This window comes from Chiroxiphia lanceolata, chromosome 5 (assembly GCF_009829145.1).
Source record: "Chiroxiphia lanceolata isolate bChiLan1 chromosome 5, bChiLan1.pri, whole genome shotgun sequence".
Taxonomy (NCBI): domain Eukaryota; kingdom Metazoa; phylum Chordata; class Aves; order Passeriformes; family Pipridae; genus Chiroxiphia; species Chiroxiphia lanceolata.
Genome location: NC_045641.1, coordinates 31,507,822 through 31,529,020, shown reverse-complemented (window position 1 = coordinate 31,529,020; position 21,199 = coordinate 31,507,822). Strand labels below are relative to the sequence as shown.

The following is a 21,199-nucleotide window of genomic DNA, read 5'->3' as shown; positions in this document are numbered from 1 at the left end:
ATCAGCCATAAATTAGGCTATACTGGCTGCTAAGTGAAAGTACCTGCTGAAATTTATTATACCATGTGTGTACAACCATTAACAAAGCTGACTGCAGTCCCACACACTTAAAGGACACAAATGGCAGAGACAATGCACAGGATCTCCCACCTATCCTTCTTCAGGGACGGGGCACTGTAATCCTATTTCAGCTGTTCTGTTTCTAACATGGTACATCAAGGAAACGAGGCTTATTCAGACAGACTGTCTGTTACTGTAGTTTTCTGTCTCCCCAGGGACTTTAAGTTTCAGTCAAACTTACAGAGGCATTAAAGTCTCAGATATAATATTAGACCTACAAGCTTCATAAAAATAATCATTGGGTAAAGGAGAAATAACAAACAAATGCTCTGACTGTGGGAAGAAGAACTGAGCAAGTGAACACGAGCTTTTAAGCTTTACTGGAGATTCCATATGGACAGGACACACAACAGGTGCTTTATTCATATGAAAATCTTCCATTGGAGTTTTTAATCAAGTGCAAAAACAAAGATGATAAAAAAAGTTTTCTTGTTTCAGGATTGGAAATAAATAATTGCTTCTTCAGAATATCGAAATGAGAATAGAAATAAACAGGGAGGCAGACAGGTTAAGTCTCTCTCATATACTCTTCCATGCTCACAAACATTTCTGTGTTACTTAATGTTACTGCAAGTGGTGATTAAAGCAATGGTTTGTGAAAGCTTCTCATTGCAGCATTATGGGTTTTTTTCTACTAGACCAAAAGATGCTTCTCTGCTTCACTTTTTGGATAATCATTTTTCATAATACTCTTTTCCTCCACTTTAAAATTGGTCTCAAAATCTAGACTTGTCAACTTTTTTCAGATACATTTAAAGTTCAAAGTATAAGCTGTTTTGAAATATTTTTATATTATTCTGAATGTATTAATTTTTCTTAGTTCTCCATTTTACAAAACCCAAGCACTCAGATGCTATCAGCCATCCAGGTACAATAGGTGTATTGGAAATGAGTCTCTATTAGAAAAGACCATAACCTCAACTGAGTACATTAATAAGAATATATAGTATGTTTTTTAATTTACTCAATAAAAATGTATTGATGTATTTACAGGCATTAACCGCTATACTGAAACTGGGATATGGTCAGAGCCACAAGTAAGTCTCCTAACTTTTTCCAGATCATATGCCTCAAAACATAGTCAAATAAAAAACCCCATAGTTATTTCAGTGATTGTTGGCCTCCCTATCAATATCAAGGTTTAAAGGGAACTTTCAGGCACCCCTTACTGTGAACTTAGCCCAGAACAGATTCTAATACTGACTTCTACCCCTGCACAAGACACAAGCAAGATGGAGGGAGTGAGGCAGGGAATTCCAATTTCTGCAAACACAAATATACTTCAGAGCAAACTGCACTGAACAACATTGCAATTGTTTCAGTCTTGAAACATAAGGACCAGAAAGAAGAAGAGAAATGTTCTCTGCAAAACACAAAGTATGTCAGAGGCATGGTCAGTGAGAAGGGCCACTTCAGCATTCCCAAAGGCACTGCAAACAAGAGGGCAGTTCATGGTCATTATGGATATACACTGCTGCAGTGGACTGTGCTGTTTTATGGTTGTAACAAAAAGAATGAGCAGCCTACTGAACATGATTCTGCATATAAACAGAATTCTTCCCTTACTGCAAGTCACCCTTGCTGATTTCAAGATGCATGGTTATAAATAATGGGCAATCTGTCCTTTTATCTCCTGATCATATATTGCCAGAAGGAATAAGCAGGGAAGCTACATTCATGTCAGAATCATAATGCCGGTTCCAAACAGATTTTTTCCTTATATATTTTTTTTCCAAAAGCGATTAATGATAATGGATGGTTGTGCTCATCCCTGTTATTAGTCGAAGCCAAGTCAGAGCAGCTTTAGCTTGGATTACTATGGATCATAAAAGCTTTTGTAAAGTAAGTCTTGTTCACCAATTTTAATTTATTTCCTACATAGTTTTCCTATGTTAATTGTCAGCTACTTGGTAAAAGCTAGTGGTAAAAGATCGGCTTTAAAAAAGGACACAGGCTGGGAAAAAGGCATCATAATAATTGTTAGGAGCTTCAGTTTCTTCTTTTATAAAAGGTAAAAATAAAACATTTGTTCACATCTCCCACAAAGTATTTCTGGTGCCTTGCAGCTGTAACGCATTGTCATGAGGAGTTACAGTTAACCCTCTTTTGCAGGAATTTGTATGAAGAAACTTTTCTGTCTTTTTCAGCCATGTAATTACACCCACACACACACCCTGAGGAAACACAGCTGTAGGGGTGAGCTGTACTAGATCTGGTGTCTTCATATCAGCCTGGAGCATCCTGCAGCACTGTCATCTGGGATTCCACACACTGGTCACGGAATGGAGGCCCCCAGCTGGCACCTTGAGTCATATGGAGAGAAAGAGATGCAGAGGAAGACTGTAGGTGGGGACTGATTTTCTAGATGGGCTTTTTATTACTTTTATTTTTACTTATTTTTTTCTACGCAACACACTACCTCCTGTGCTCCTTTCCACTCCCTAAGTCCGGGAATTAGGCACACACACCTGACAGATCATGTTTAAGTCTGACCATTCATGACCTGTCTTATTCAGCATATCTTGGAGTGAGAAAGAAAATGTGCAGAAGTACCATGAAAAGTATGAGGGGGATCACGAGGTAGAAGCCAATTAAATGAGTCACACACTCAATATTAGACACTTCACAGAACCTCCTCAATCTCCTACCAGTGCTGCATATTCATTGAATGGGTTTGAACCATAACTCCTGAGAAGTACAGCCATTCTAGTGCTGTATTCATGAACAACTACAGCTGAGAGAGTGAGATTGTCCATCTTCCTTTATCTCATGCCTATATTGCAAATCTAGAGATTATTCACAAATACTTCATATATTGTCATGCCAAGCTCTAATAGAAAAAACACTTGCATGTTCTCTCTTTAGATATTATTTTAGAGTTACTGTAGGAACTCACTACATCACATTATACTGTAAAATGAATCTGGTGTTCTAAAAAATTTTTCTGCTTTATTTTGGGTATATGAGAGATGCAGGATGTTCCAAGAAATAAATAACACCTGAGTGCATTCAAAATCACCTTTAAAGTCCATCAGCAAGGTTCATTTGCAAGAACTCCATTTTAAAAGTTGTTACCTACCTGTTATCATAGAAAAGCTATCATACTGCTTTAAAAGACAATGCTCAAGGCCACAATAAATTATTTTCCCAAATGTTCTTACTATTAAAGGCTAAATTAACTGAACCAATAACTTTCTGTTAATTTGTAACATTTTCTCAAGTGCTGCCTTTGGAATAGAAAATGAAAATAAATTACCCTCCAGTGCTTAACAATGTTTTCCTTGCATATAGATGTGCTCCAAAGACTTGAACAATGCTTAACAATGTCTTTGGGTGTTTTTGAGGTCTGCAAATTCAGACTTAAGGCCCATAAAAATCCACAAGGTGCACAAGCCAACGATACCTCCATTTTTTCTGAACTTCTAAATTTCAGTGGTAAATCTAGCTCAAAATAAGAACTGAGAATATTCATTTATTTTTCATACAATGTATGAAACACACCTTTGGATGGAGAATACCTTGGTTCAAGCTCTTTCCATGTTTTAGAAATAATCCAAACTGTATGTTCAGTAAATCATACGCAAACTTGATGGCGCCAGAACAAAACAAGTAAATCAATTTGATAGACAGAGACACTTAAGATGTATGTGCTGGTCTTATGAAATCCCTGAGATAACAAAGACATCAGAGAGGACTGCAAGTGACAGCAAATCTGCCAGATTCAGGAACCAATATTTTAGATACTAAAGAGGCATTTAAATGTAGAAAAGGCAGGAAATCAGGGCTATATCAATAAATATAAGGAGTATAAAGCTTTTATTCTGAAGTATATGTGTAGGGTGACACGTGTCCTTATATAATAAGGAAAATACAACGCTCCTCGTGGGGTGGTAAAACAAAGAGGTTTATTTCAAATTCGGCACTGCTTTTATTCCTTAAAACCATGTGACTTCTTTGACCAGTAAGGTTGTCTATGTCGGCACATGCTCCCTCGGGCACTCTTGCCCTGGTACATCCCCTCGTACCTTAGACACGCCCCCTATATATATGCACTCCTAACAAAGTCAACTTAACATTAGCCATTCTTACTCCCTTTTCAATAGTACTTACCAGCTGGTGGCAATTCTGAGCGAATGAGAAAAGATGGCACTGGTGGACAGGTGACACCTCATGTCTCTTCGAGGTTTAAGCAGATGCAAGTGAAGGAAGTACAGGGGGGGCGATTCAGCTGTACAGGGGTGTTCCTGACTTCAGGAGCCCATGCAGCAGCCCCACAACTTGGAAGCCCTTGGCAGCTAAACAGACAAGGAGGGAGCAGTGCCAGGAGCGAACCAGGAACATTTAAATGGTTGCAGGGAGCACGAGCGACCCAGAGCACAGTGAACAGGAAGGGGTAAACAGGGTTGTGACACATCAGTGAGGGTGTGACACAGCAGTTTGCAGGGTGAGGGTGTGACACAGCAGTTTGCAGGGCAGTTCACGCAGGCAGGACAAGCAGGAAGAGCTCCTCTCTGACCATCCAGGAACGGCTAATAGAGGCAGAAAACAGATTTAGTATCTCATAAGGAAGAGCAAAGACATCCTCGCAGCCCAGGTCTTATTAGCATACTAGTTTAAGCTTCCTCACTTATGCTGTTGACATGCTGTAGAGCTCAATCACCTGTAGCTACAGGAGTCACTGAACCAGCCATGTCAGAGGCCTCCAGGCAGACAGACCTGCTGATGGCAGACACAGCTCTCCAGGTCACAGGTTGCCAGGATGCTCTCTGTGAGGCTGGGGCAGACAAACAGGTATTTTACAGAAGGTGTGTTGTGGTTGGAGAACTGTGTCGCCAGGTGAAGGAGCTACAGGAAGAAGTGAACAGGCTTTGTAGTGTTCGAGCAAATGAGCAAAAGAGAGATCAATCATTTTCAGAGACACTACAGTCTCAAGACTCTCAGGAGTCTTGAATCTCTATTGCAGTGGAGAAGCAGGTGGACTCAAAACCCTGCAGGGCTATTAGTCAAAGGACTGTTAGTCAAGGGTCTGTTAAAGACGAAGGCTGGAAGCAGGAGGAGTCATTGCATGTACCAGGAGGAAGGTTCCTTCTCAAAATTTGACAAGTAGGACTGGCACCATCTACAACAGGCTCTGGAAGGCCAGAAAACTGATGAGGTGGATGAAGGGCTTTCTGAGGTAGTGGGGCCTCCAAAAGCAACACAAGCTGTCCTCTGTAAATAGGAAAAGAGGGTAGTTGTAACAGGAGACACCCTACTAAGGGGAGTGGAGGGCCTGATCTGCAGACTGGACCCAACTCACAGGGAAGCCTGCTGTCTCCCAGGGGCTCGGATAAGGGACATTACTGGAAAACCCTCCAGTCTAGTAAGGCCCTCTGATTACTATCTGCTATTGGTTACTCAAACTGGCAGTGACCAAATAACAAAGAGAAGTCTGAAGGCTATCAACAGACTTCAGAGCCCTGGGATGGTTGGTAGAGGGATCAGGAGCACAGGTAGTGATTTCCTTGATTCTTCTAGTAACAAGGAATAATATTGATAGGAATAGGCAGATCCATCAGGTCAATGAATGGCTCTGAGGCTGGTGTACTCAGAAAAATTTGGGGGTTTTTGCCCATGGGATGATCTACTCGACACCTGGTCTACTGACACCTTTCAGGATACACCTGTCTCAGAAGGGAAAAAGAGTTCTAGCACAGGAGCTGGCGGGGTTTCTTGACAGAGCTCTAAATTAGCTTGGAAGAGGAAAAGGGACAAAAACCAGGCTCACCAGTGGTGAGTGATGGGATGGGATGCCAAAACTTGAGAAAACCCTCAATCTGCCTCACAAAGTGTTGGCTACAATGTACCACAACTGAAATGTTTCTACACTCATGCACACCGTGTGAGGAACAAAAGAGGAGCTTGAAGCTTTGGCCCAGTCCCAGAAATCTGACATCGTTGTCATAAGTTAAACCTGGTGGGATGAATCCTGTGGCTGGAGTGCCCTACTGGACAATTACAGTTCCTTCAGGAGGGATAGGCAGGGCAGAAGAGGCAGAGGGATGGCACTGTATGTAATAGAAGGATTAGAATGTATAGAGCTCACAGCTGGCAATGGTACCATTGAGAGCCTCTGGGTAAGAATCAAGGAGCAAACAAATAATGCAAGATGTCATTGTGGGAGTCTGCTACAGACCTCCCAAGCCAGGATGATAATGCCAACAAATTATTCTTTGAGGAACTAAGAGACACTTGCAAGTGAACTGCCCCTGTCCTTATGGGGATTTCAACTTGCCAGAAATTAACTGGGAGCATCACATAGCTGGTACCACTTGGGCTAGAATATTCCTAAAAAACTGAATGACAACTTTATGGAACAGGTCTTAAGGGAGCAGACTTGGAAAGATGCTCTCCTTGATCTGCTGCTTGTCAACAGAGTGGATCTTGTGAGTGAAATGCAGAGGCACTGCATCCCTCCTCTCCCAGCTAACTGAAGTACCCTAAAGCCTGGACCAGACTTACACTGAAACAGGATTAATTCAGGATGGAGAGACAGGAATCACAAAAAGGAAGATGACTGGCCCTTTTTACTGTGTGCTATCTAATGGCTATAATGTATATATCCAGGCTTTAAACTGGAGACTGGAAATCCTACCTCCTGTATGAGCACTATGGCAGGAAAACCATGCTCTTGCCAGAAACAGAGCCTAAGAGGCTCTGGAAGTGAGGATATTCCTTTCTTCCAGTCATCATGCCTAGGCTTTGCGAACAAAGATTTCTTCCAGTACCCCCCCTCCTAATTAGTCCCTAGCCCAGTAGTTACACTGCACGCTCATGAAGGTATTATAAATTCCCCCTAAACAAATAGCTTTTGAAACAAAAGTCCTTTAATAATCAATTTAATTATATAACTGCAATAAAATTACCTTTTTACTAAATAGATTTAATTTTGAAGATACCAGAGGCATTTCTGTATTTGTAGGGGCTTTCAAGATCACAAGGGAAATATTGTTATTAAAAGACCTTATCAAGCCCTATCAGTCTGTATGGCACTGCATAGGATGTGAAAACAAGAACTGAAAAGCTTTCACTCTAATAGATAGTTTGGTAGAGGGGCAGGAGGCAGAATCCTGATGGTTTTGGAAGAAGCAGGCAGCTATCAGCAATTCTCTGCAATAAAAATCTCTACTGGTGATGCTAGAAACCTTACATTTGTACAGATTATCAAAAGAGAGGTTTCACGCCTAATTAATGTACTGTCAGCTTCACACAGCTTGTGTTCATGTATGATCAACAAAGATTTTGGATAGGTACTGTTTTCACATCAGTACTATTTGGTAGAAGAAAATTAATTACCAATTGTTCTCATCCAAACTAGATTTTAAAAAGCAATCTTCCAAGTGACAAAAGCACCTTTATGTTGTGAAATAGCACAGTGAATTAGATTGAATCATGTCATGCACTTGTCAACTCTCAAAACCTTTTTTTGGGAACAAAAATTACTGAGCTTTCAGTAATTTTCAGCAACCAGATGTTTTCAGACCTACAAGAGTCCTGTGGTTCTGAACTCCTTTCAGACCATCCAATACATCTCTTGATCTTGATTTCTCTGCAAAGTCTGCTTATTGGCAGATGACCTCTCTCTGTAATCTGAGCAGCTCATGTAAGGATCATCACCACTCCCATCAATTTCTTGAGCATCTGGGCCCTGAGATCTCCAACATAAAAAGCAAATCCCAGTCAGCATTAACAAGAAAAACATAATCGGAAAACAAAATTCTTATTACCGTAAGTATTAGACTTCCCTTTGATGTGGATCCTGCCTTCCCCAAGGGAATTATCACTTCGTCCAGTTCTCATGACTGTAATCTAGATATCTTAGCTACAAACAGTACTGTTACTGTGCACCTACAAGTGATCCACACTTACTGAAGTCTGAACAAACTTCAATTAAAATTGTTAGTATTTTAAAACTAATTTAGTTCAATGAAAGTGTGTACAAAAATCACAAATGGACAGCTACTCCATATCCTACCACAGAAGGAATTTTTATTCCATAAGTAGGTCTTGATGAAGAATGCAGGGTCAACCTATTCAGTCTTGACAGCAGGGGAAGGAAACTAAAAAAGTGACTACCATCTTTGTCAGACTGTATTGGCAATGTGACCAACTTAAATTTCACCCAATAATTTGTAAAATGGAGGTCACCAGAAAAGTTTAATGGTTTAGTCTACATGAAAACAACAAGCTTCTTTAAACAAATGAATATTCCTATGGAGAGTCTGAAAACAAATCAATGTTGAATCAATAACCTGAAGATTAAAATTACTTCAGTGGTGTATAGTCCAACTACACAGAAATGCAGAAATTCAGCACAAAATAAGAATGATGACAAAAAAGCTGCATTTTTATAAAGTAGTGCTCAAAAGGCTTTGAAATCAATAGCAGTATCACCTATGCCTCACCAGATCTGTATTGAATCATATGTGACATATACCTTGTACCATGCTAAAGAATTTTAGTTTGCCTGTAGCTTAAATTTTAGGACAAGATGGAACCCTTGAGCTTTATATGTAGCCGTGAATCCTCATACTAAAAATCACTTTGGTTTTGGAAGAAAAGTGTGATTTGCAGCAGCTTTAATATGCAAGCCCGTTTACCGAGAACTGTTCTATAAACTGTATCTGGATGACAATAAATTCACAATCTCTGTTATTTGCTCAGCTAGCCAGGGTGTCAGCCTCTAAATGTAGGGTACTTCAAATTGTGGTGGAAATGTAGTGAGAAACTTCACTGCGGGAGGTTAAAAGCAGTGTGAAAAAGAGGGAAATGTGTTCATGGGCTTTCAGATGCAGCTTTGCCTCTTTCTGATCTGGTCACACTTCCTCATTTGCAGCAGCTCTCCCACAGATTCCATGGTCAAGAGAATCCCGGTATATATAGCAATTAATTTTAGATAACCACTTGTATCATTTGATGGACTCCTTTGCTTTCATCAAAGCCCAGTTTACCACGGAGTCTCCGTGGCTTTTGATCATTTAATGAACCGGAGGACGGTTTTCCAGAGCTAACACGATGCCTTTTAAATTTATCCGCCCCTTACGAACACCCTGAGGTTCCATCTCCCCTTACGGAGAGTTTTGATGTATTTTAACGGGGACCGCGTCTTCAGCAGCATCCCCTCCTCCGAAAACGGGGCTTCCCCGGTGGCTGCAGAGCCGGCCTGCCTGCCCCCCGCCGGGGCGCCGAGGAGCTGCAGGCCAGGTTCGGGGCTCGGGGCTGGTGTGCATCCCGCTGTCGGCGGGGGCAGAGCGGCTGGCGGCCAGGGCCGGAGGGGAGCGGACCGAGGCGGAGCAGCGAGCAGCTCCCTCGGAGGTGAGGGGCGGAGCGGGGGCAGCGGGTGCGCTCCTCCCCCGGGGCACCGATGACTCCGTCCCACTGCCGCGGAAACCCCCCGGGAGTGCGTCGGGCTGAAGCGGCATAGGGTCCGGCGCTGCGCAGCCGGAGAGACTGGGAAGGCGGAGGCAGGAGGCGATAAAAACCCCGTCGCCACTGTGACTGGGAGTCTGCTGCCTTCCCTCCTCACCCGTCGCCGGTGCCGAGCTTCGGGCCTCAGCTCCGTTCCCGAGGGCAGCGGGCCAGCACTGCCTGCGCCCGCGGGGGAGCGCAGCGGAGCCGCTGCCGCGCTCTCGGGGCCCCCAGTTTCCCCCGGAGCCGAGCGGAGCGCAGTATGCGGGGCCGGGGCTGGAGGCGGCGGCGGGGCCGGCGTCGCGCTCCCCGAACATGAAGTGGTCACCGGGAGCTCCAGGTAACGCTGCCCGGCGGGGTGGCGGAGCAGACATCCCCCGGTAGCCGGGATATGGCGGGGGACAGGGTCCAGCGGGGCAGGAGCCGGGGCTGAGATGGGCCGCCAGAGACGGGGGCGAGCGCATACCGGCAGCGGGCGGGGGAGACCGAGTCCGTACCTCCGCCGTGGAGCGGAGCGGCAGCGGCCGAGCCTGCCCAGGGAAGTCAGTTAGAGACCCTTCGGGATGCCTGTGAGCGCCCTCGGTCCGATGCCGGCTTAGCGTGCCCGGCCACTGGACTCACCGAAACTTTGCTCTCCGTCGACTCTGGATAGGAATCAGGGGGCTGTAGCGGGCAGACCTTGTCGGGAGACTGGCAGGAGCCCCCCACCTCATAGGCAAGGGTGTTTCTCTGAAGTTTAGCCCGTCAGATAAATTTTGGAGGCGGTGGGGATCCTACACTGGGCAACTAAACTTTCGTAGATCTGGAAATTCATTGCTTGGAAACTGGTTACCGATAATGTAAGAGGCACTGCCGCTTATCATTGTGTTTTTTCTTAATTGTTTGCTGATCTCCTTAGCAACTGAAGTAATTTGCAAGGTTTAAGCTTGGTTGCAGCTTGATTTACAAAATAACATGACAAAAAGGGTGAATTTATTGTTTCACTGATGCATATTTATTTCCCTTGTTCTCCCTCAGAGGGATAAGTGTTGACTTCATGTAGCTGGTACTGCCGTAAAGAGACTGTTGATTATTCCGACTGAGGCTCTGTACGTCACCCGGTTGCTCATCTCTGTCTCAGTTTTCTTTAAGCCAAGTGAATTATTGTGGGCTTAAAAAAAAAAAAAAAAAGAGAGAAAATCTCTCTTCAAAGAAATGATAGTTTTATCTGGCTAAGGTTACTCGGACAAATTAATCTCTAATTCAGCATGATTGAGGTCTGGCCAGATGCTGGCCAGAGAGACCACTCCATTTGCCAGGCTGACCTCGGGATCAGCTTGCTGCAAATATGATACAAAGCCATTTTTTTCATCACTGTTAGTTCCTGCACCAAACACAATTTAGCCCAGTTCAGGGATTTAGTCCAGTGTATCAAGACATCTCCCAGATGTAGTTCACCAACAGTCTTTGCTGTCCAATCCGTCATGTCACTAAATCTCATGGATTATGATGGTTGAGTAATCCAGATCTGCTCAGTCAGAAATGCTGAGCACAGCTATCAGGAAGATTTGATGCAGAGAATTCCTTTTACACTCAGGAGTGATAAAAGCAGAGTAGAACCTGGAGACTGAAGTGAGATGGCCGTTGTAGGAATATTTCCTCTGACAGTATCTCCCCCCTCAACACACAAGGAATGGAATCTTATGCAGACCTTCCTTATAAGTGTAACTTTTTGAAAGATTAATTGCATAGGATGCCACTAGTCTGTTTGTAATTAATGGCTGTGTCATGTACTTAAGCAGGATTTGCAAAATTAGGATTAAAAGCATGAATAATTATACTTGTATAGTATTTTTGTTATAAATTAATAAACCCCCATTCTAAAAAGCACTTTTCTGAGTTCATGAGGAAAGCTTTGTCAAATGTCATGCCAGAAAAAAATAATAGAGCTATGAGAAAATGTTAACATCTGAACCACTACTGTTTCATTTCATGTATTATGTTTAACTAATACAGCCCTGATTCATCTGATATGTAGACTGGTATAGTGGGAGAGCACCTATGTAGACACTGGAAGTCAGTGAGAAGGTACAAAGATGTATGAGTGATTTGTGTGCTGATGAGACTGGGGCGAGACTCAAGAGAAGACTGTCATAGGAGATGTGGTGCAAGGAAGGAGGTAGGGGATATAGAAATGGTGTGAACCTTCTGGAGGGTGAACTGAGATCTCTAATATTTTCTAGTGTTTGCACTCTCTAGAGGCTACTGTTCCTGCAGTGGTACAGTGAGGTTGTGTACAAATGTTTTCATTTTCACTCTGCAGGATGTACCAGCCAGATGTGGGACTATTTGCATCACCAGGAAAGTGCTTTACAGTAGGAATAACATCTATCAAACCAAATTTTTTTATGATGAAAAGACTGGCGGTAGTATTTTCAAAAGGACTTCAGTCCAATTCACTACTTAAATTAAGAGATGGGCCACATAAGGATTTTTTTAACAAAGTCTCAAATGAACTGGGAGAGATAGTTTGGTATACAGGTCCCCTGGAAGAAACAGCAATAAGCCTGAAGGTACTTGCAGGAGATGAGAAAGTTGGTGTAGAGATTATTAATGTTGCATTAGTGGGAGAGAGAGCCCAGAGAAAAGGGAAATGAGTGTCTAGGACATTAGTTGATCTTCTAGTGATAACTAATGGTGAAGCTGTATGTTGCCTGGCATTCCCCTTTTCCATAAGCAGCTCTAGATGCTCATTACTTTAAAAAGAACCAAACAAACCAAAACAAAAACCAACCCAGAAATAAGAAAAAAAAAAAAAAAGGAAAAAAACCCACAAAAACCAATAACACACATACACACAAAAACCAATAACACACATACACATTACCTGTTCCTGATTACAGAAGATCTTCCCTATGATAGCAGGATATGTCCTGCATTTCTTCTTGAACAGTTAAGAGGCATGTGTACAGATGCCTCTTACATCATATTGCACAGATGATTTATCTCAGAGAGTACTGTGTTTTTGGCAGTGATCTTAAAATATCACACTTTAACACCACAAAGAAATTATTTCTTTGAAAAGAATTCAAGAACAAAAATCCCAACCATGCCCTTTACTTTACTATAAATCTAAAAACTATTTACCCAGCTCATTCAGAAATAATGGCGAAGTACTTCGCCAGAGTCTGTTGACACATGTTAGCTGATAGTTAGCAGTATCTCTCTTGAGAAAATATGCAATATTGAAATTTGTAAAATAGGACTTTTCTAAGACCTGAAGTAATGTGACTGGGGTGAAACAAAATACCACTTTTCAATATAGGGCTGATTGTAGGCTTTATTCTTCCTTTCCCCTTAACACATGCACGTTACTACCCAGAAATACTTATGTAGTTATTTTAAGTAAGTTCAAATGACCGCATAGGTTATAAATATTTATGTTGATCATGCTTGGCTTTGCAGACCATCCTAGGTAACCTGTGTGGAAGATTTGGGGAACACAGGTTGAAGAGCAAGTTGCAACTCAAAAGTCCTACTCTCCAAAAGGGCAGAGAACCTGTTGGGAATGTAGGCACTGCACTGTGAGTTGGGCATGGCAAGGAATGCTTCTGCTCTTCAGCGTAATCTCTAAATCATCTTGTACGTCCTGTGATATGTTTAGGATGTCTATAATTTGCATTTGCCCTGCCAGGCAAGGCAAGTTATCTGAAACAGTTTCCATTTTTCAACTTCAACAAGCTTTGAAAGTGGACAACTCAGTTTTCGGCCCTTGCAAGCTTTTTTTGCTCCCTAGAACTCAAAGGTATTATGTTGATTTATAGTACTCACTGATCTACCTGTGGGATTTGGTTGCGAACTAGCTCAGGGATAGTTGTAGGCACTGACAGAAGCAAACTTGCAAGGTTATCTAGTGTATTAAACTTGGTAACCCTTCCAAACCTGAGCATTGACCTAGTATATCCCATTGGGAGTATCTCCAGGATCGCAGTTATATTCAACATGGGAACTGATTTTTGAAAGTGCTGTTCATCTTGTTCCAAGTGCAGTTACATTAAAAATTAGGCTGCATAGCTTGCAGAATCAGGCATTCAAATGTTAGTAGGAAGGCAACCTATGCAACAGCAGTACATCTCCCATTTTGTGGATACTTTATAATTCAGTCTTCACGCACATGGTTTTATGGTATGTGGTTTTCAAATGCCTTGCTTCATACAGTAGACTAACTAAATGACTTGTTTAAAAAAAATATTCGTCTGGGTTCCTAACTTCCCATTGAAAGCCCCATGCAGTTAGAAGCTTCAGCAGGCTGTAAAAGCCTAGAAGAGTTTATGAATCTTGATATTAAGCTTTCATTTAAACCAATCGGTTTATTTTTACAATATTTCTATAGCTAAGATCATGTTGCTATATCCTTTGTATAGAGAGGGAAGCAAGGAGAAGCCTTTGCAGTCAGAAGTGCCAGCTAGAGTCATGCATTGACTCGCATCTCAGCATTTCTTCAGATGAGTCCTTTCCAAACTTAACACACAGAGGTTCCTTATTTTCTAAGTTCCAAGCTGGTGCTTTTAATGTGTTCATCACTTTCTAACAGTCACCAGTTTACATAATTTGCCTGAGCTCACACAAATTTTGTGGCAGAGGATAGGACATGCTCCAGTTCTCAGATATAGGCATTTACTGAGCTCCTAATGTAATCACCCTTTCTTTTCCTGTTCTTCCTCAAAACCTGTGCACAGTGTGAGGAAAAGTTTTGGAGGAAAATTTAGCAATCATGTAACCTGTAGCCATTTGGAGTTGGCTTCCTGCCAAATCCCCCCAGACTACAGCAAAAACCTCCCCCGCCCCTTTGGGCAAAGGAAGAAAACTATAGAAACGGAAAGATCCGAAACCAACTGAGCTATATCAAAATATACATATTTACATATATCACAGTTACAATATTATGTACATATAAAAAGAGAACCTCAAACAACCCCCCAAAAAGGGGAAGGGAAGGGGAAAAGGGACAAAAAACACAAAAGAAACCAGAAGCAGGTATGCACAATAACAATCAATAAAGAACTAGCGAATGAAAATCTTACTACTCTCCTTGAAATAGCAGAATCTCACCAAACGACCGCCAGCACCCTCCAGCTCCCACGGCCTACAAGGCCTCACTAGGCCTGACTCCCCCACATGAGCAGGACCGACAGCAGAGAACCTGTGCCTTTAGATCCACCAGAAGGGAAGAGGGAAAAGGGTTCTCTCTCCTTCTTATTTATACCCTAGTTTGCATAAAAATCATATGGAATACTGGGAACATGGCCACTTCCTTGGTTACAAACTGATCACCGAGGAAGGCCTAGACTAAAACTATCACATAACCAAAGACTGTATATAAAAATCAAAAATGGCAAGGAAACCTTAATTCCAACACCTTAATTTTTGAGCACTTGACTTGGCAGTCTTGCCATTCTCTTGGTGTTTTTTTGGAAATGCAAACATCTAAAACCAATGTATATATAAACTGTTGTGAAAGGTGAATTCTCCCATCCTGCTACCTTCATATCTCTTCTTTTGGTGGGTCGTTAGAAGGTTCAGCTCTTTAGTTTCATAGCACATCTTCTACCACTTGACTTAAGAGTAGCCTGCCAGCTACTGAGCTGCCTGCCAGATTGGCAGAGGGTTAGAGGCAAGGGAAATAAAGAACTGAGGGGGAGTGGAAACGTTTGCATTTTGCATGTATTAATAAATTGCATAGGTAATTTTAGGTTCATAAGTAGCAGATATAAATTCTCTGGAGAAGTGTGGTCTAAGGTTCACCTCCTGAATCTCTTGCCTCTCTTCTGCTTAGTCCTCTTTACACCCTCCTCATCTGCTTTTCCAGTCTCATATGCCTTGACTGACTTCTGCATCCTCAAACTACCTCCTCCTCAGTTGCTTCGTTAGTAACAGTGATGATGCTCCATTAGCATCCACCTCCCCTGGTTTTACTCTACCTTCCCTGTGTATCTCTTACCCTTCTTTTCTCTCTCACTTTCTCTGACTGTCTCTCTGCCCTGCTTCCCTCCACCATTTAGGTCTTGATTTTAATGTTTTTGTCCTCAAGACTCGTGTTTTCTTCATCCATCTTGCATCATCAGAGAATACAGTTTCTCTTTCCATCTGAGGATGCTTTTTTCTCCTCCTCCCACTGTTCACAGGAAGCCTCCCAGCTCCTGGCCACAGCCACTATCAGCAGCTCAGAGCGGGCATTACAGGGTTTGTCCTGCTCAGATACTGCTCCAACAGGTGGGTGAGATTGGAGAAATGAATATGAGGGTATGTGGGAGCTGAATACCATGTTTGAGCTCTGAAGGGGTGACAATAATCAATGCAGATGAACTTACCTGTGAATTTATTGACAAACTCGTAACAGGTATCCAGGGAGAACAAGAGAGAACATTACTCTGCTGGTATGTGTACATTTTCTTAGAAGATGGCAAAAAGCATGTCTCTTAGCACAGAATCACTACTGTGCCAAATGTTATGTCCCTGCTTCAAACCACAGTGACTCTAAAATAGTCTCAGAAAAGAATATCGTTGGGTTTTTTCTTACTATTTATATATGAGCAAAATATTTTTTTTTCCTTTACTAAGTTTTGAGAAACAGCTGACTCATTCTTACTGAAAGTTCCCAAAACTTGTGCCTGAAGTATGCACCAGGCATAGAAGATTTCTGCCTCAACGCTTATTGGCAAAGGTAGAAGTAGCCAAATAGCAAAATGGAGAATACAAAATATTCTAATTGAACGTCTTTAATAACTTTAAAAATAGGCTGATACCTTAACTGTAAGTTACTGAATTAGAAAAAAAAAATTTGTATGACATTTAAAGCTAAGAAGTCTGAGAAAATTCTTTTCTTGAAAATGTGTGACATTTTCTGATCATAAAGAAACACATTATAACTGCTTCCCACTAGACACGAAAATAACATTTTTAGATGAGGCATTTTCTTTCCTGTACTGGAAATTTTCTGTCTGTGCTGGTTCGGAAACAGGTAGGGGATACTATTACCAAGTCATGTTCCACAGAGGAACATTTTTGATTTTTTTTTTAATGAACTGTCTGAAATTGCATTACTTGGTTCAAGACTGAAGAATAGTTGCATTCTTTTTGAAAACAAAAAATACTGCATCTATAGTGTATATTTTTACACATGAATGTAGAATTTCATGTTTATATAAAGCCAATGTTACGCTTACAACACCTAAGAATTATATTTTACAATTAATTATGTGAAACACTAAGGATTAATTCCCTGTATTTTTCAAAAGGCATGTGTAAAAAATCAATCAGGGTATGAATGATAAATGTTAACGTGCTGTACCTCTGTATCCCTCTTTTGACAGCAACTGGTGCAAAACTAACTGCACATATAATCTGTGGGAAGGAGCTCTGGGAGACAGCTAAGAGACAGTGACAATGTCTTTAAACAGGTGGACAATTCCTACTCGACTTGGAGTTTTTAAAGTGAACTGCAAAGGACTCGCATGCCTCTTGGTCTTCACAGTAAGCATTTGTGGCAGTGCCCCAGGGACGTGTCCAACAGCCTGCATCTGTGCCAGTGATATCATAAGCTGCACCAATAAGAACCTCAGTCGAGTGCCAGGAAATCTTTATAAATGTATAAAAAGGCTGGATCTGAGTTATAACAGAATTGGGCTTTTGGAGCCTGAATGGGTCCCAGTGTTATTTGAGAAACTGAACACTTTAATAGTCAATCATAATAGCATTAGCAGCATTGTCACTGGAAGCTTTTCTACAACTCCAAATCTGAAGTACCTAGACTTGTCATCCAACAGCCTGAAGACACTGGGCAGCCCTGTGTTTCAGGAGCTAAAGGCACTGGAGGTTCTCCTGCTGTACAACAATCAGATAACACAGATAGACTCTTTAGCGTTTGGAGGATTGTACAATTTACAGAAACTATACTTAAGCTACAACTTGCTCTCAAATTTTCCGCTGGACTTATATGTTGGAAAACATAAACTGACAGACCTTGTATTGCTGGATGTTTCCTTTAATCACATCCGGTTGATGCCTATTCAACGCTTGAGTTCAGTGCCAGCTAAACAACTTAGTGGAATTTATCTTCACGGCAACCCATTTTATTGTGACTGCATCCTGTACTCCATGCTAATCTTCTGGTATCAAAGGCAGTTCAGCTCAGTGGTGGACTTCAAAAATGAGTACAGCTGTTTGTTGCAATCAGACCCAAGAGGTCACAATAAACTGCCTTTACTGCTCGACAACTTTCTGAATTGCTCTGAAAGCACTGTCAACAGCTCTTTCCAAGCTTTTGGTTTTATTCATGATGCCCAAGTTGGTGACAGGCTGATTGTACACTGTGACAGCAGAATCAGCGATGTGGGCACACACTTTGTTTGGATTAGTCCAGACAATAGATTGCTGGAGCCAGACAGGGAGACCAATAACTTTAAGGTGTTTCCTAATGGCAGCCTGGAGATAACAGATGCCCAGCTAGAGAACTCAGGGCTGTATTCCTGCATCGCAATAAATAAGAGAAGATTATTAAATGAAACCGTAGAGGTTAGAATAAATGTTAGCAATTTCACAATGAACAGGTCCCATGCTCATGAAGCATTTAATACAGCTTTTACCACCCTTGCTGCCTGTGTGGCCAGTATTATTTTAGTATTGCTGTATCTCTATCTGACCCCCTGCCCATGTCAATGTAAGGCAAAAAAGAAGAAGAGGAAGCTGAACCAAAGCAGTGCCCACTCTTCCATACTGAATTCTACAATACCGCAAGAGCTGAATTCTACAATGCCAGCAGACGAGAAGAAGGCTAGCACTGGTAAACGGGTAGCTTTTCTGGAACCCGTGCATGAACCAAAACACAGTCAGAATGGGAAAGTAAAACTGTTTCCTAATGACAGTGTCATTACTGAGAGTATCTTAAAAACTACTCGAACAAAATCTGACTCTGATTCTGTCAACTCTGTGTTCTCAGATACACCTTTCATGCCACCAACTTAGTTTGCTGCCTGTGTTTGTATTGTGCAGTTACTTTTCTGAATACCTCCTCTGCTTGTAGCAACCATCAGGAAAAACAAATAAAAAGAGAGAAAATCTTTTAAAAAATTTATGTATTGTCAGTCCTTGAACTGCGTCTCCTCTCTGAGTGCAGGGCCACGCAACATTTATACCTTGTTTGGGAAAAGCAAACAGCATGGCATTAATGTGAATGCCTTCAGTGCATGTATAACCTTAGTTTTACCTTCTGGTCCATACATAGAAATTTCTTGTGCATGTTTAACGATGGTTTCGGTGCATATAGCTGACCTGCAAAGGCACAGGCTGCCCCCCATGCAACGCTCTTGGTCGTGCTTATAAATCAGCTCTTCTACAGTGAGCACAGAAGCAAATTCACATGGCTACTGAGAAAAATGTCAAGACTTCCTGCAATTTCTTTCATGGGCTCATGAAACCTTTACATAAAATTACTAGGGGATAAAAGTCATGACTTTTCTTGGACCAATCAGCACAAAAGAATTAAATTTGCCACTGGAATGGCTAGCAGCACTGGGTAAATGTTTGTGGCCTTCAACTGATAGTGCATTTGCAAGTAATTGCTTGAAAACATTAAATGAGGGGTATTGTAATAATTTTATGCAAAACTTAGTCATGAGATTACTTGTGAGAAGTCAAGTGCTTGTATTTGTTTATAAATGTTTCACAAAATGAAAACAGGTAAAAGTTAACACACTACTTTTGCAGTTGCCTTAGTCAAAGAATTAAAATTGTCCATCATGGAGACTCATACTAACCAGGAGTAATTAGAGTACTAATTAAGCTGTGGTAAATGGATTGATTCTAACCAGTTTTCTTAACCACCACTGCATACTGTATGCTTGGTGTCACATGTGGTGAACAAATCTGCCACTATTACCGTGGCTCCCACTTAATCTTAGAGGTGGGTGGCTTCTCTTCAGAGATCACTTCATGAAATAGAGGAAGTATTTCAATTATTGTTTTCAGTACCATGTGGTTCCTGCAGCCTTAATAAATTTGTTTCCTAAAGTTTTTTCTTAAAAGAGGAAATACAGTATTTGGACATGGAAAGTATAGAAGACTTTACACACTGTAAATTCAGAAAACACAGCTTTTGCCTAGGCTTGGCACTTGTCTTATGAGTACTGCTTTCTTCCTTGCCCAAATGTAGCATGGTTAAAGTTTATAAATCTTGTAAGACTGACCTGGACTGGTTGTGCAGTATAGGTGTCATGAAGTGTTGGGTTATTGTCATAAGCATACGGTTTTATTTGCTCTTTCTTTTTCTGTTTTATTTACCTTTTTTTAATTTAAGCTTGCTTACATTGGGACTGGGCTAGGCTTTGCCAGTCTTCCTCACATTGATAAGCAGGAACTTCAAAGAGGTTTTTCAAGGAATTACAATTTACCAAAGACAAGTAAATGGAGCATGTCTGTCTCACTCTATTTTGGGGGAATATAATGACAGGGTAAAGGATAAACAAAATGAGAATCAAAGGGCTACATGGTATGGCAGCTGTAACTTATTTTTGAGATGCTTACTGTAACAGCTACTGGCCATTTTTTTGTGATTTGAGAAGTGTATTATCATGCTAAAGCTCATATCTGGCTAAGCCAAAGCTATTAGCAATTGATTTGCTATGGAGAAATCCTAATGTAGCTAATTGTTTGAAAACAAGCTATCTGACAAACAGATTAGCTCAGGAAACAGCATTTCTGTGTTGTGTACAAGGTATGTGGAATTAGCAGACTGCCTGGAGATTTTAACAAAGATATTCAGGGAAATGGAAAATCAAAATTGTTTTTCCAGGTAGAGAATAATAAATATTTAAGAGAGAAAGATGACTAGGAGTTTGTATCTTTTATTGTGTAAATTTAAAAATAGCTTCTGATATCAAGCAGGTTAGTGTCCTTTCATAAAGCCCTTTCCCTCTTTTGTCTGTGCATATGCAGTAATCCAAAATCCATATTTTTATATATAAGGTATGGTGAAAAATCAGTGATTGTTTTTGCTAAAATCAGTGATAGGGTTGGGTCATCTGTCAGTGAGGCAAAGATTTGACATTGTCTTCTTCTCAAAGAATTTTTTTAAAAAAGATTTGACCAAGCTACACAATCTACTGTCATGCCACACATGTGATGCATGAGTGTCCTCTGTGTTGTACAAGGAGATGATCGGGGACCCAGGGCCAAAGGACTGAAACGGTGGTGAGGCAGGGTGGGAAATGAAGACACAAATACTCTGTGGAAAGTTGTACAGATCAGTTACAGCACTGGGCAGATGTTATGATCTGTTGTCATACATGAGGTTAATTGACCCAGATTTTGATGTTTACACAAGAGCACTGATGGTCAGTTCCAAATGGGGCTGAAAAAGAAAACAGGCTGTTGTCAGTGTGGCTTCTCCTTAGCAACTACAACTGAGCAGGTGGACTACATGGCTGTTCACAGTGCAGGGCAGTGACACTCACTGAGCATTTTAAAAGTGTGTATGGAAGTCCTAATAAAAAAAGATAGAGATCCTTCAGCCTTTTTTCCACAGGGCTGCTGTCCTTCAGCAAAAGTGTGGGGATTTGTGGGATAAGAGTAATTCTGACAGATGACTAGAGAAGCT

General features: G+C 41.4%; 1 protein-coding gene across 4 annotated transcripts; it reads left to right on the top strand.

Annotated features, from left to right (window-relative positions):
* The first annotated feature begins 9,394 nt into the window (after positions 1 to 9,394).
* On the top strand, positions 9,395 to 18,675 carry AMIGO2 (adhesion molecule with Ig like domain 2). 4 transcript variants are annotated; one of them, XM_032689262.1, is made up of 3 exons: positions 9,395 to 9,474; positions 15,732 to 15,819; positions 16,920 to 18,675. In XM_032689262.1, exon 3 carries the CDS (start codon positions 16,993 to 16,995, stop codon positions 18,568 to 18,570), a length of 1,578 nt encoding a protein of 525 aa, XP_032545153.1. In that variant the 5' UTR covers positions 9,395 to 9,474; positions 15,732 to 15,819; positions 16,920 to 16,992; the 3' UTR covers positions 18,571 to 18,675. The 4 variants fall into 4 exon arrangements, with proteins under 4 accessions (XP_032545153.1, XP_032545151.1, XP_032545152.1 ...); XM_032689260.1 differs by lacking the exon at positions 9,395 to 9,474 and adding an exon at positions 9,503 to 9,907; XM_032689261.1 differs by lacking the exon at positions 9,395 to 9,474 and adding an exon at positions 9,503 to 9,907 and having other exon boundaries at positions 15,609 to 15,819.
* The last annotated feature ends 2,524 nt before the right edge of the window (positions 18,676 to 21,199 follow it).

Bases quoted from the DNA above. Each gene is read 5' to 3' on its own strand.
- AMIGO2 (XM_032689262.1), top strand. From the start codon at position 16,993: ATGTCTTTAAACAGGTGGACAATTCCTACTCGACTTGGAGTTTTTAAA.